At 24.5% G+C, this 15,197-nt stretch overlaps 1 protein-coding gene across 2 annotated transcripts; it reads left to right on the plus strand.

The window, feature by feature from the left end:
* Nucleotides 1–11,171: 11,171 nt before the first annotated feature.
* LOC130951237 (F-box/LRR-repeat protein 13-like) lies at nt 11,172–14,407 on the plus strand. 2 transcript variants are annotated; one of them, XM_057879883.1, is made up of 4 exons: nt 11,172–11,452; nt 11,632–12,892; nt 12,993–13,178; nt 14,008–14,407. In XM_057879883.1, exons 2-4 carry the CDS (start codon nt 11,648–11,650, stop codon nt 14,224–14,226), a joined length of 1,650 nt encoding a protein of 549 aa, XP_057735866.1. In that variant the 5' UTR covers nt 11,172–11,452; nt 11,632–11,647; the 3' UTR covers nt 14,227–14,407. The 2 variants fall into 2 exon arrangements, with proteins under 2 accessions (XP_057735866.1, XP_057735865.1); XM_057879882.1 differs by having other exon boundaries at nt 11,177–11,452; nt 11,622–12,892; nt 14,008–14,404.
* The last annotated feature ends 790 nt before the right edge of the window (nt 14,408–15,197 follow it).

Consider the following 15,197-nt stretch of genomic DNA (forward strand, 5'->3'; position numbering starts at 1 on the left):
ATAGCAGTACGTTCAAACTATTTTTTGTAAATAACAAATAAATATTCTTATTTGTTAACTAATTAATGACTGATTTCTGATTTCTAATATCTATGTAGTATTTTTTAACAATTATATTATGCATATATAAAAAATTAGTCGCTCATTAACTATTAGATATCTATTATATATCTCTAATTTTAAGGCCAAAATGTGCCACATGTCAGTATGTTACTCTCTCATTATAATTGAAATCAAATATTTCCCTCTAAAATTAAAGAACTCTCCCCTCTTCTCTCTTCCTTTCTCTATCTCTCTCATTTTTTCATTTACTCTATCTCTCTTATATATCATTATTAATAACTAATTACGAATTTAACAATAAAAATATACAACATAACATTCTCTAATTGTATTTAAATTAAAATAAAATTAAAATTGAAATACTAAATTTGAAATATAGCTATATTATATATTATATTTATATATTACTAACTAATTTAATAATTAAAATGTGTCGCATGACACTCTCTTATTAAAATTTAGGGAAAATATTTTCTTCTAAAATTAGTAAACATCCTTCTTATATTTTCTTATCTGCCTCTCTCTTTTTTTCTATTTCTCTTTATCCTTCCCACTCTATATATAATTTATAATTTATATTTTATATTAATAATTTGACAAATCAAAATGTGTCACCAGATATTTTCATTATAATATTAAAATAAAAAATTTTCTTAACTTCCAAAATTAACAAACTCCCTCTCTCATTCTTTTTCTTTATCTTTCTCTCTCTTTTCTCTCATTCTTTATTTTTCTTTACCTTTATGTTTTACAAAAAATAAAATTAATAACATAATATAATTTAAATAAAAAATATTATTATATACATATTTTTATTTCATTTTAAATTTTTACTGCTTATCTTTTTAATATATATTTTCAGATTTTTTAAAATATTTATTACATATAATTTTTTTAAAAAATACTAATATTGTGATTAAAAATTAAAATTAAGATTCAATTGTTTTTAAAAAAATGAGTTAATTTTATAACTATCAATATAATTTTTTTTTATATTAATATCTAATTATATTTTTATATATATAGAAAAAATATTATTTTTAAATAGTAAGTATAAAAATTAATTATTTCTATTTGTGCAATAAACTCAATATCTAATCAAATATAAAAATATACACGTTAAATTCTTTCAAATTTTAGATAACAAATATTAAAATTAAGTAAAAAAAAAATTAAACTCTTTCATTTGAAAATAATAACTAAAAAACTTATTATTTAATTTTATTTAAGACTCTGGTCTTTTTAGCCGACAGAGACTTTTGTCCCTTACAACTATTTTATAAAATTAGTTTAATGCTATAAATTTTTTGTGTCATAATCTATAATATCAGGATCGACGTAATTTTAAAAAATTTATATTTTCGTAATAGTATTACAGGTAAAAATACTAATAGAAATATATATTTAACAACTCATAATTTTTTTATGATACAATTGTAAACAAATTTTATTATTTATTTATTGCATATTTGCTTACTCTGTTATGAGTTTATGACATTTGATTATTTTAGGAGTTAATTATTTAATTATATATCTATATATATATATATATATATATATATATATTTGATGGTTATTTTTAATATATGTAAAATATTTTTATTTTTAATTTATTTCATAAGGAAAGTAACACACTCTATAGATAGTAATTTGAAGTGAATAAATTCTAATCTGGATTTACTTTGATAAAATATAGAATTAATTTACATATTTTATAGTTATAATCAAGGTTCTGAAAATCGAATCGGTCATCGAACCGTTCTAGTTATTGGTTTACTGGTTCATAGGTTCAATCGAGAGTGGAGGGCTGCAGGGGAGTGAACTGAAGAGTGAGGAGACCGAAGACTGAAGGCTAGGGTTGGTTTCTAGATCAAAACGCAGCGTTTTTGACAAAATTTAAAAAACCGGCCGGGTCACGGTTCGATTCGATCGACCGGTTCCCGGCCGGTTCGACGGTTCAATTTTGGTTCTTAAATTTAGCGGTTTTGCCTTCTGTTCGAACCGTATTTGTTAAACGGTTCCCGGTTCGAACCGGTTTTTAGAACATTGGTTATAATTGTTCATAGTTATATAACGTTCATAAATTAATTTTTTCTCACTGTAGGTTCAAAAGTTGATGTATAACAATTAAATAAAATTATGGATAACAGAGAAAAATTTTATACCATTTAATGTATATAAAATTAGAAAATCAGAAAAGGATTTCCCCTCCCTTCTATTGAATCCAATGGAACAACCTGCCTTGAATATAAAAGATCTCCAAGATAAAAGATCAACCATTTAATTTTAATTTTAGTGGCTGATTTTAATGTATAAATAATATTTTTATATTTTTTTATTTACTAAATATAAAACAAGGTATTTATATTAAAAACAATGCTTACTAATAAACTGATCTTAAAAATAGCTTTTTAATAAACACAAATAATAATAATTATACTTAGTAAAATAATTTTTAAACTATAATGACCATAATAATCATAAAATGAGAGAAAATTTTGATTCTGAATGAAGCTTTACATTTGAATATTTATTATATATTTTAGATTTTTTAATATTTTGAATAATTATAAACTAATTTTAAAAAAATTTTCGTACGTACTTTCAAAAACTTTTAACCTTTTAAAACTACAAACACATATGCACAATCGTTTTTAATTTATCAAGTATAAAAATGATGTATTTACAAGTATAAATATCTTCTAAAAAATCTTTATCAAATCATGTCTTATTTTAATTTACCATATGCTATAATTTCTAAAAAATTATATTTAAAAATCTACTTAATATACTAAAACTGGATTTTCCCCCAATTACTAAAAGTGACGTGTCGATCTCTCATGCTTCTATTTTCCCTCCAAAACGAATAAATTTTTTTTCTATTTTAAATTATTTTATTATAATTATATTATAATTAATACTAAATGAATAATATATAATTATACTAATTTAGCAACATATCTTTATTATAATTATATCAAATCAATATTTAATGCACTATTAAACTACTTATCAATTATCAATTCAAAATACTTTTAATAATTTTAATGATAATAATAATATCAATAATAGTAATAATAATAATAAAAAATCTTTGTTACCCGATTTACGTATATCAAATAATTTTTCTAAATTATTTTATAAAAAATATCTTTAATATAATTATATTGTAATTAATATTTAATGAATAATATATAATTATACTAATTTAGAAACATATCTTCATTATAATGGTATCGAATCAAAATTTAATGCATTATTAAAAATTTACCTTAATAATAAGTAATTTACATATTTATTTTTATTTTACTAAAGTCTATATATAGTGTTTTCCTGTGGTACATGAATATAAATTTGAAAGTCAATTCATAATTTTATATTTAGTGTTTTTTTTTACTACTTCATAGAATAAGAATGTATTCTTCATTTTTTATTAAAATTGTTCCTTTTAAGGTACAATTTATAATTTTTTATAATATTTTTCATATACTCATTCTATTATATTATTCTTTTGATAATTTTTTATTTGTTGTTACTCTAAGTTATTCTTATCATCTAATGTTCCAATTCGATTGTCTTTTGCCACAATCATTTACAATGTATCACATCGATGAAATACCTCATCGAGTTGTCTTCACTGATTCGGCTTCCAACTACATGGATGTAAGCATTCAAAGAAGATGCACTAGTCTCTACTTTAGCGAAGGATGGTTTGATCTACTCACCTATTATGACCAACCCAATGGAATATGGTTAAAGTTAGATTTCTTAGGAGGAGCTCGATTTTTTATTGAGGAATTGCATCCACGGAATTTTATAGGGCAAGTTCAAGTTCCATCCCCTCCATGCTTTTTACGTTTGCCCAAAAATTTTCGAAGTGGAGCACATAATGAAATTGAATTCTCTCGGTTTCAGTTCAGTTTTTGCTAAATTCGTGACAAATTCAGATATGCAATTTCAACAATTGGTAATATATTTAAATTTTTTTAGTTTAAGTAGTTATTCATTATTAGAATAATTTTTTAACATATTTTGATTTTTTTCAGAAATTACCAGCTTTCTTTTGCATGCATACAATGCCATTGAGGGGAATAAGAGTTAGTTTGGTTTCTCAGTGTGACAATTCTATATCTTGCCGCATTGCATGGATAGCGGATGATGAAACTTATCTAACAAAAGGATTGTCTGATTTTGCACGAATTCTAAATATTGAAACTTACGATGTTATTTCAGTTGGTTGTCGTTACAATAATGATTCTATACTATACGTGACTAAGGACTAGAATAGGTTCAATATTGTTTAGGTAATTTGGTTTTACTATTAGTATTTGAGTAAATTATAATTATAGAATTTTAAATTATTGCCTCAATTTATATATTACGATTATTTTTTGTGGATTTGCTATTTTTAAATAATTTAATAAAATGAAGTAGTGTTAGATATTATTAAGTTTATTTTTATCCTTTATTTTTTTATTTGTATTTTCATTATATTTGACAAAAAATAAACTTACATATATATTAAATCGTTGACCTAAAGACAATTTATTTGCCAATAAAAACAGATTTTATTTATAATTGGAATAAAATTTATTTGCCAATAATCGGTGGATAAAATTAAAATTACACCCGTGTCATATAATTATAATTGATTAATTGGTATAAAATGAAATTATACCCGTACCATGAATAATAATCTAAATAATTATATCTTAACAAAATATAATTTAAAATAATTTATAAACAATTATCTTAACAAAAATAATTATTTAATAATTGATTTAAAAATCAATGCAAAAAATAATTATTAATAATAGTATTATTAACTGGGTAAATAATATAATTTTAAATTATTACTTGAAATATAAATAATATATGAAAATCTAATGAGTAAATCAATGATTTTGCACCTTAATAATTTGACAATTATTACTCAATTAATCAGTTAATTGAATTAGTAATAACAGTTTTTAATTTCAAATTTTGTATATTAAGTAGTTATTAAAAATTGGATAATAATGATTTACACGGGAAAATCATTGATAAATTCAATTAACCATATAAAAGATAATATACTAACAGTTTTAGTATATTATTTATGGCAAGCAAAATTATTTCCTCAGATTTTTTATTAAAATTAAAATTAGTAATAGTTTAAAAAAAGGTTTATTAATAAAATTACTAATAGTCACATTTTTATACACAGGATATATATTTTCTATATATTATTTAAAAAATATAATGAAACATGAATAATGAATGAGTATGTTATTTTTTTGACTAGCTAATTAATGCAAAATCGAGTACCTTTTTTATTCGATTGAGGTCATATTTTGTTTGGTGAAAGTTTCAATCACCTTAATTAAATCCTGTGTTTGTGCCTTAACTTATACAGGTAATAATATGTATGTTACATATTATTTGGTATATCTAAGTAGTTATTTCTCAATGTAAAAAATCATATTAAGGTTTATTGCCAAATAATTAGTGGATGAATAATAGTATATTATATTATTTTGAAAAAGTATTTTCATTATAATTATATCAAATCAATATTTAATTATGATAAAATATGTTAATTATAATTATATCATAGAATTATAATAATTACGATATTTATGTTATATATTTTAATCATTTATGTACGTAAATAATTAGAAATCAAAATATAACTTATAATTACTCGTGCCATGCAAGATTAAATAAGATATATAATAACATAGATGATTTGTTACTTATACTGATTAAATACAATAAATACATATTAATTTAGTTAAAAAAATCACTATCTCCTATGTTTTCCTATTTATTTTTTTTAATTCATTAAATCCAATCAATTATAATAAATTAATTATATCAACTAATTAATTCAATCAATTATTTTTTAATTTATTTTTTGAATTCAATAAATCAAATAAAATTAATTATACTAATTATTTGTATTGACTAATTGATTTGATTAATTCTTAAAAATATTTTTATTTAATTTATTTTATTTATTTAAATATAACTAATTAATTATTTAATTTTATTAGGATAAATATAAAATTCTATTTCTAATATAAAAATACAAAATTTTATTCATTTCATTTTTATTTTACCACTATAAAAGACCATATATGCTAGAAAAAAATATCATTCATTTACCAATTACTCTTTCATTGGGTAGCTTTTACAACAATTCTTTTTCTTCCTATGAGGCGCCGTCACAAGAAGGCAACTACTATGAACACAAATTAGCACACACTCTTCAACTCCCGTGCTCATCATTTAGAGCAATATATGATATGTTATCCATTAAGTATTTATAGACCATGGTGTTATCATGTTTGCATAAATAAATAAAAAATCCATAATTAAGCTTAAGTCATTTATCTATTTGTTTGGTATATTGTAGTGTAAAATTACTTTTAATTTATGTTGTGCAATGATATTATGGTTTAATTTAAGCTTTTATTTTAGAATTATGTTATGATTTTATCTCATCCTTTTTCTTAGATATTAAGTTGATGTATTTTTATTTATTATTATTGAAGCAGATGTGATATAAAATTTGTAAAAAGAAAAAAATTACATTCAATTTATTTTATTGTAGTCTTCTATTCTTCTATTTTTTTATTCTTTTATTCATTTTATTTTCTTTTTAAATATCATATAATTTATTATAATTTATACCAATTAATCAATTATAATTCATTATATCAGTTAGTTTAATTCATTAATTTATAATATATATGATAAAATAGATCATTTGTTACTTATACGTTTATTTTTCTAGAATTTAAATCTGAATAATTATATTTTCAGTTTTTTTATGAATAAAATATTATTAATAATGAATAATAATTAACCATTCATACTTTTAATTAGAGTGTTTGGATGATTTTTATATTTATTAATATTAATTATTAATTATTTTTTCATAAATAAATTATATTATAATTTTATGTTAGTTCATAATTGATTAATGATTAATGTTTATAAAGCTATGTTACTCTAAATTTTATATTTTATAAATATTTTATTTAAATATAATTTTTTTAACATAAAAATGTATTATTTTTAATAATATCATAATTTTATATTTTTTAATTATTCTAAATAAATATTTTACCAAATACTAATTAAAGCTATTCTTCCATTTGCTTTTACTAATATATTTTCTAACTATTATATAAAATTAAAATCGTATTAATGAATTTAATATTAAAGTTAATTTGGCTTTTTATTATTTAGAGTGTTTTTCAATTAATAATTTTATACTCTTTACTTTTTTTTTTAGTTTCATTTTGAATTTTAATTTAGTACTCAAGGGTAGTGAAATTCTATTGATACTGAAATAAAGTTACAAAAGGGTCCATAGGGTAGAATAAGTAAAATAATGTGATACCCACGTTGCAACATTCAAATGAAACAACTTAGGATCTAAAATGTTTATCTTTCTCTTTCTCGCCGTCTATTATATTATCTATCCTATCATATAAAAATCGAATTTTTACCTTTAATGATAGAATCAACGTAGCATGCTTCTATATTATTTTGTTTAACTCATTAAAGTCAATTCATTATGATGAATTAATTATATCAACTAATTGATTTGAATAGATATTTAAGTATCACACAATTTAAAATTATGTATATTAATTATTTAATTTAATTTTTATGATATATAAATTTAAGGAATAAATTAAAATAAGATAATTTATTACTTATTTAAATTGAATACAACAAATATAAATTAATTTAGTTAAAAATTTACTATTTTCTAATCTTCTATACATAAAAATGACAAAACAAAATTATAAAAATAATCTTTTTATCACTTTTGCTATTTTAATTTTATTTTCTTTGTTTTTTTATGTATAATTTTATTTTATATTAACTTTGTTTATTTAATAATAAAATATACTCATATTAATTCTATCATATAATAATATATTTTTCCCCTATATTAATCAAAGAATTTTAATAGTTATCAACTACATCTAATAGAATGACTAAGAAGTGAGAACTACGAGAAGTTAAACCCAAGTTCAAAATACTGAAACAAAGAAAAGAAAACAGTGGATATATGATTAGAGAAAAATGTATAATCATGACAAAATATACTAAAACTGGATTTTTTCTCCAACTAATAAAAGTGAGGTGTTAATTCCTCATGAATTTATTTTTTCTCTAAAATAAAATCACTATTTTCTTTTCTAAATTTATTTTAAAAAAATATATTTATTATAATTATATTACAATTAACATTTAACGAATAATGCATGATTATACTAATTTAGAGAAATATTTTTATTATAATTATATAAAATCAATATTTAATATTGTAAAACTGTATACTAACATTGATATAATATTATTTTAGGTATATATTTTGCAGGCATCAAAGAAAAGTGTTGAGTTGTTTTTTTGTAGATTTAAATTATTCATTGTTTATTAGAGAATTTTGTGCATTAGAATTCTCTAATAATTTATTATTTATTTTGAGCTAATTTTGATATGTTCTTATTTGACAGTAAAACAACATATAAAAATTTGTTGGTGGGTCTAAGTATTATTAAGTTATTTATGGTCACATTGAGTATATATGTTTGATTTATTGAAAAAAGTAGATTACTAAAACCAATTAATAACTATTTAGAGTTAATATATTTAACACTAGCTTAAGAAAAAACAAATAATACATAACATATTATATTTTTATTAATCAAATTATTATAATTTAAATTAATCTTAACAAAATAATTTAAAATTATAATTTTAATCTTATCACGTGCATGACACGGGTTAGTACACTTGGAAATTACTGCACGATGAATGTGGTATATAGAGAAATTTTTGAGAGCCTATAATAATAAGATAATAACAAAATGTCTTACTAAATCTATTTATTTATTAAAATTTATTACTATCACTTAAAAAAATTTAGAAATTCTAGGAACTAATAGATGAATTCTTATTGTACATTAATAGTTTGAGAATATTAAAATTATCATAAAAATTCGTATAATTTTATTCTCTTGACAAACAATTTTATAATTACGTTAATCATATAATTTTATATACAAACATTGATACAGTGTTGTTTCATGTATATATTTTGCAGGTATCAAAGGATAGCATTGAATTGTTATTCAGTAGGTTTAAATTATTTATTGTTTATTACAAAACTTTTCTGCATTAGGATTCTCTATTAATTTGTTCTTCATTTTGAGCTGATTTTGATATTTTCTTACTTCACAGTATATCAATATATAAAACTTTGTTGGTAGATTTAAGTATTACTAGATTATTTATGGTCATATTGAGTATATATGCCTGATTTATTGAAAAAAGTAGATTAAATAACTATTTTATAGTTAATACAATTAATACTATATTAAGAAAAGAAAAACAACACATACAAGTTATTTTTTTATTAATTAAATTATTATAATTAAAATGAAATCTAACATAACAACTTGAAATTATAATTTCAATCTTATCACGTGCATAGCACGGGTGATTAAACTTGTTAATTTTAATAAACTAAAAGTAAGAGTCTTACTGATCTCCACCTGACCACCAATCCTTACCATTAATATAATAAATAAGTAAACAAATATATTAATTAATTCAAATACTTGTCAATAGAAATTATAATAATGCTAGTATATGACTATATGTTAATAAAATCTAATAATATTTTCATCTATTTACATCAACCATACATTAGAAAATTACCACATGCATAGTCAAATCGATCTCTCCTTGAGGTTTGTTATTCCCTAAACCTGTTAAAGCTATATAATTGTAACTCATGCAATGTTACAACATTACTTGATTGTTGTTGTGAACTGTTGTTGTAACAAATTCACTGGCAATGTTTCTTTTTGCGGCAGTACTTCTCTGTCCGGCGGCGGTATCAACGCCAGTCCCCGCGACAACTGATGCCTACTGCGTTGAGGATTCATGATTTGATTTCCCAATAATACATTATGAAGGTACCCAGGTCCAAGTGCAATTAAGACCTATTATGAATAATTCTTGTGGTTGTTGCATCCCTAATGTTCTACTACTATGACTAAAAGCAGAAAAATTTGAATAATAATTTTGCATATTAGGCTGAGATGGTGGTAAGTAGTTCGTATAAGCAGACGCCATGGCGAGAATCTCTCTCCTCTTTGTGTGCATTCTGATGCCCTCCCAAAGCTTGGCTATTGGAGAATTTCTTGTTCCAAAACTTACACTGTAACTGTCTTATTTTGCGGATATTTTTTTAGTAGCTTACATGACTTTGGTGATGGGGCAAGAAGCTTTCCACAATCTCTACCGGGTCTACTAGTATTATCTGATGATGGCACCATGTTTCAGCTCTTGATGGAAAAGTCTAGGGGGCATCAGTTTTGTTGAATTTTGGTCAGCATGTAACCAGTAGAGAAAGGTGAGCATTGGATGAAATTTCACTCCAATCTCACACCATCAAATCATCATTGATGGCTAGTTGATGGCTAACAATTATAAAAATTGCTGCCCCCTAGCATTGCTCGCTCTTGATAATCAAAACAATGTATTCACAAATTGTGCTTATCTAGTATATGATATTGTTGCCTTTTTAGTTCTCCTTAATTTTAATTTGGATTATATATATACTTTCCAATTATAGTACGGTTTTGATTTAATTAGCTAAGTTATCATGCTATGTTATTATATATCAAATCTTTTTTTTTTCAATTTAATTACTATATTAAATTAATAAAACGAGAGACTTACTAAGTTGGTGAATTACTCTACTCATTTACCATTTTTCAGTATTTGTATTGTTGTATATAGTGACAGGCACGCGCTGTGGACATGATATCGAATCTGCTAGAGCACATCCTTCATGAAATTCTTTCAAGAACGAGAAGAAAAGATGCCACGAGGGCCAATATTTTGTCCAAGTTGATGCCATGAGCACATCCTTATTAGCATTCTTGAATCCAAATCATTGGTTTACCTCACCTTGGTTGGCAGTTTTAGACTTGTTAAATCATTATTCATAACAATAGAACCGCTAATAGGACACATGTACGTGGTCGAATGTAAAATATCTAGGCTTTCAATATCCAAACAATTTTACACATGTGCGGGCCAGGTCATGTGCACTATTCCACTATCTCATCGCACTCCTTCCTTTTACTGATTTACATGCCACACAAGTTTCAAACGGGAGAAAGTTGATTAAACCTTAACCTGAAATATTTGATGACTCGTATTTGACATGACAAGGCACTGGCAGGGAAGAAAGAGAGATAGTTGCTTGAAAAATAAAGTTAATAATTCATAGCAGATGAAGATCTTGATGAGATAGGTTTTTCACACTTTACCAAAATCTCTTCAGTCTCAGCAATTTTTCGGCACACTGGTATGCAATTTACACTCAAAACAACTTTTTCATACATTGCATCCCATTACAACTTTTCATTTCAATATATCAATGACCCTTCTCTTCTATTATGATGAAAGTTATCAGCATAGAATTATTGAATGTAATTGAAGAACATTATTTAATCCCTAGTAATTGTTTCTGTTAGGGGAGCTCAGAGATCTTACTAAGGAAATGGACAAAATTTCTGATCTGCCAAAGATGATCCTCCATGACATTCTTTCAAGATTGCCTTACAAAGATGCTGCAAGGACCAGTGTTTTGTCCAAGGCTTGGCATGAAACATGGTCCTCATTCCCCATCTTGGTCTTCCACGGCTTTGACCGAGGCGTGTTCTTGGACTCTGGGGATAGTAAAGATCCCTTGAAGATACAAGATCACAGAAGGAAAGTGAACATCTTCCTCAACTCTGTGGACAGGACACTTGTTAGGTTCCACCACCACGGCTTCGCCATCAAAGAATTCAGCCTTAGTATGATGTTCTTCCATCCTCAGTTCATGCCACATCGCGTCGACCGGTGGATGAAGATAGTAGGTGAAAGTAGTAGTATTCAGGTCCTAAAGCTTGAACTTAAAGTTGTTGAACTTCGCTTTGGATTTAAGTTTGACTCTGACACGGTTGATAATTATTACTGCTTGCCATCAGATGTAGTGAAAGCAAAGTCATTAACTGAATTAAAGTTGTCGGGGAAGATTAGAGTGGATAAATTGTTTGCATATCACAGAATTAGGTTCCCTTTGTTGCGGATATTGTCCTTAATTGATGTTTATTTGGGACATGAACAAGCCATGGAAGATCTCATTTCTGGTTGTCCTATGATTGAAGACTTAAAATTGGAGAACTGTGTTGGATTGGAAAATGTAAAGGTACATGATTTGCCTAAGCTAAAGTCTGCTAAGCTTTCTGGATTTCATGAAATTGATGTTGATGTGCTGAGTCTAGAGTTTCTTCAAATTACTAACGATGACATAGAGTTCCCTTGTGATATCAATATAGACAAGTGCAGAAATTTGAAGGTGCTTCTTTTAGAGGCTGTGAGTTCTGTTTTTGTCTCTAACCAATGGTTGCTTGAACTTTTTGACAAGTTTCCTTTCCTTGAGAGGTTGGAATTATGTTGTTGTATTACATCTGAGAGCCTAATGATCTCCAGTTCTAGGCTCAAGGTTTTGTCCTTCCAGGCTTGCTTTGAGTTGAAGGAAGCTAAGATCGATGCACCGAATTTAGAGTCATGTAGATATTTTGGAACTCACAGACACATGCCAGCAGCCATATCTTTTGTGAACTGTTCAAATCAGGTGGAATTTGATGCTGTCTTCGCAATCGAATTTCGTCTGGATTTGGAAAGGATTAGGGCATTTTTCCAGCACATAGAACCAAGAAATGTTACCTTGTCTCTTAAAATCATGAAAGATTCATCTGTAAGTGTACATTACCAAATTCTGTTTTAGTTGCTAAAGTAAAACTTTACATGGAGAACTTTGATGTCATTTGTGTTGGTATTTTATTTTGGATGAGCAGATTGTGTTGAATGAAGATGTGCTACAAAATGTTCAAGTCCCTTTGCTAAGGATCAAACAGTTGAACTTATGGGCAGATGAAGAAACTCAAGATTTGTGTGTGCTTCTTATCAATGGTTTGTTTTGGAGCTTCCGTCCTGCTATTGTTTCTTTGAACCTGAAATTCTGCAGCAGAATATTTGTTAAGGTTTGTCATTTATTCATTGCTCCTTAACTCCTAATTTAATTGTCCAATGCATGATCAATTGTTTCAGTGGTTTGATTCATGAAAAATAAAAAAAACAAAAATAACTTGCAAAGATGATAAAAAGATTAAAGTAGCCTTCTAAAGATTTACTATGTTGACAGAATTGATAAATTGTTAAATGGACTATGTTATCTGTATATTAAAATCAGCCACAAAGTCAGTTATCATTATAAAATACATGCTAAAATATAAATACACGTTGAAAATAAATTAAATCAAATATATATTTATACACAAATACATTAGTGGTGGCTGATTTTAGTGTACAAATAACATTTTTGTTTGTTAAATAGTTTTGTTTTTGTTACATATAAAAGACTGACATGATACTATGTAAGATTATCATCAATTGTATTTGCCAATTTTTTAAATCTTCAAAGGATTTTTTTGTCATTTTAGTTGTTAATTCTGAATCTATAAAGGATTGTGTTAATTTATATATCAGTGCATGTTAAAAAAAATATTTACATATCCTTAAACCATATATTTGATACATGTTTCAAAAATATTTATAACATTTGTAGACACTAACATATTTATAATCTATTTTTTATAAATTAAATAATAATAAATACTTAATACTCTAAATAGACATTTGTCTTGAATTAATCTATTTTTTTTTTATAAATGTTTACTAACTATTTCCGGAGAAAATTATCACTATGAATATTTAAAAAAAAAATTAAAAATAAAAAATATACTTTAGCTTAATATATAGTGAAAAGTTGAAGATCTAATTCTAGTTGTCAATTGGTCAAATCAACAACAGCTACTATTGGAGAAGCTAAGGTGCAACAACGAGGAAGAGAGACGCTGCAGTTCAAGTCATCAAATGAAATGTTGGTGGCATGATTTGAAAGATGTCAAAGTCAGAAGCTCTCCTAAGAAATATGAGAACCTCAGTGATTGTGAAGAACTCTTGGATTCATTGCCAATAAATTTTTTTTCCCCGAATCTGCAGCTTAACTTTGAGTTAGAGTGGGACTGATTACAGTAAGACAACTTAAAATATAAAATTACAACTGCAATTTGTTATGTCGTTTTTGTTTTCTTGCCTACTTTGTGTTAGACTGTGGATGAACCAGTTGAAAGTAATTGATATGTTCTACTTTGACATTCACATCTAAATTTCATAATGCATAATGTTTTAACTTTCAACTATAATATAATAGAAAATTTCCTACGGCATAAAAAATAAGTTATTGTGTATAATACATGTTATTTCGCACAATTTTAACATTTTATATCAGAATAATCAAGTTTATCAAAGATTTTACATTAGAATAATTAAACATATCGTTAAAGAATATATAATCAAATGCTTTTTACAGTAGTACATTCAAACTATTTTTTGTAAATACCAAATAAATATTATTCTTTGTTAGTTAATGACTTATTTCTAAAATCTATGGAGTATTTTTTAACAATTATGTCATATGTATATAAAAAATTAGGTATTAATTAAGTATTAAATATAGAAATATATATTTAACAACTCATAATTTTTTTATGATACTACTATAAAAAAATTATTATTTATTTCATATTTACTTATTTTAGTTTATGACATATTTGATGGTTATTTTTAGTATATGTAGAATATTTTTATTTTTTAATTTATTTCATAAGGGAAATAACTAATCCTGTAGATAATGATCTGAAGAAGTTAATCAATTCTAGTCTGAATTTACTTTTATAAAATATCAAAGTAATTTACCTATTTTATATAATTGTTCATAGTTATACATAACATACATAAAAAAAAAATTTCCCACTAAGTTCAAAAATTGATGTATAACAATTAAATAAAATTATGGATGACAGACAAATTATACTATTTAATGTGTATAAAACTAGACAATCAAAAGAGAGATTTTTTATTTCTATTGAATATAAAGCCGTACTATGTGCTTTTGATTTTATTTCTAGGCGTGCTCACGGCATATATCTGCATCCCGG

The sequence above is a fragment of the Arachis stenosperma genome, chromosome 9 (genome assembly GCF_014773155.1).
Source record: "Arachis stenosperma cultivar V10309 chromosome 9, arast.V10309.gnm1.PFL2, whole genome shotgun sequence".
NCBI classification, from domain to species: Eukaryota; Viridiplantae; Streptophyta; class Magnoliopsida; order Fabales; family Fabaceae; genus Arachis; species Arachis stenosperma.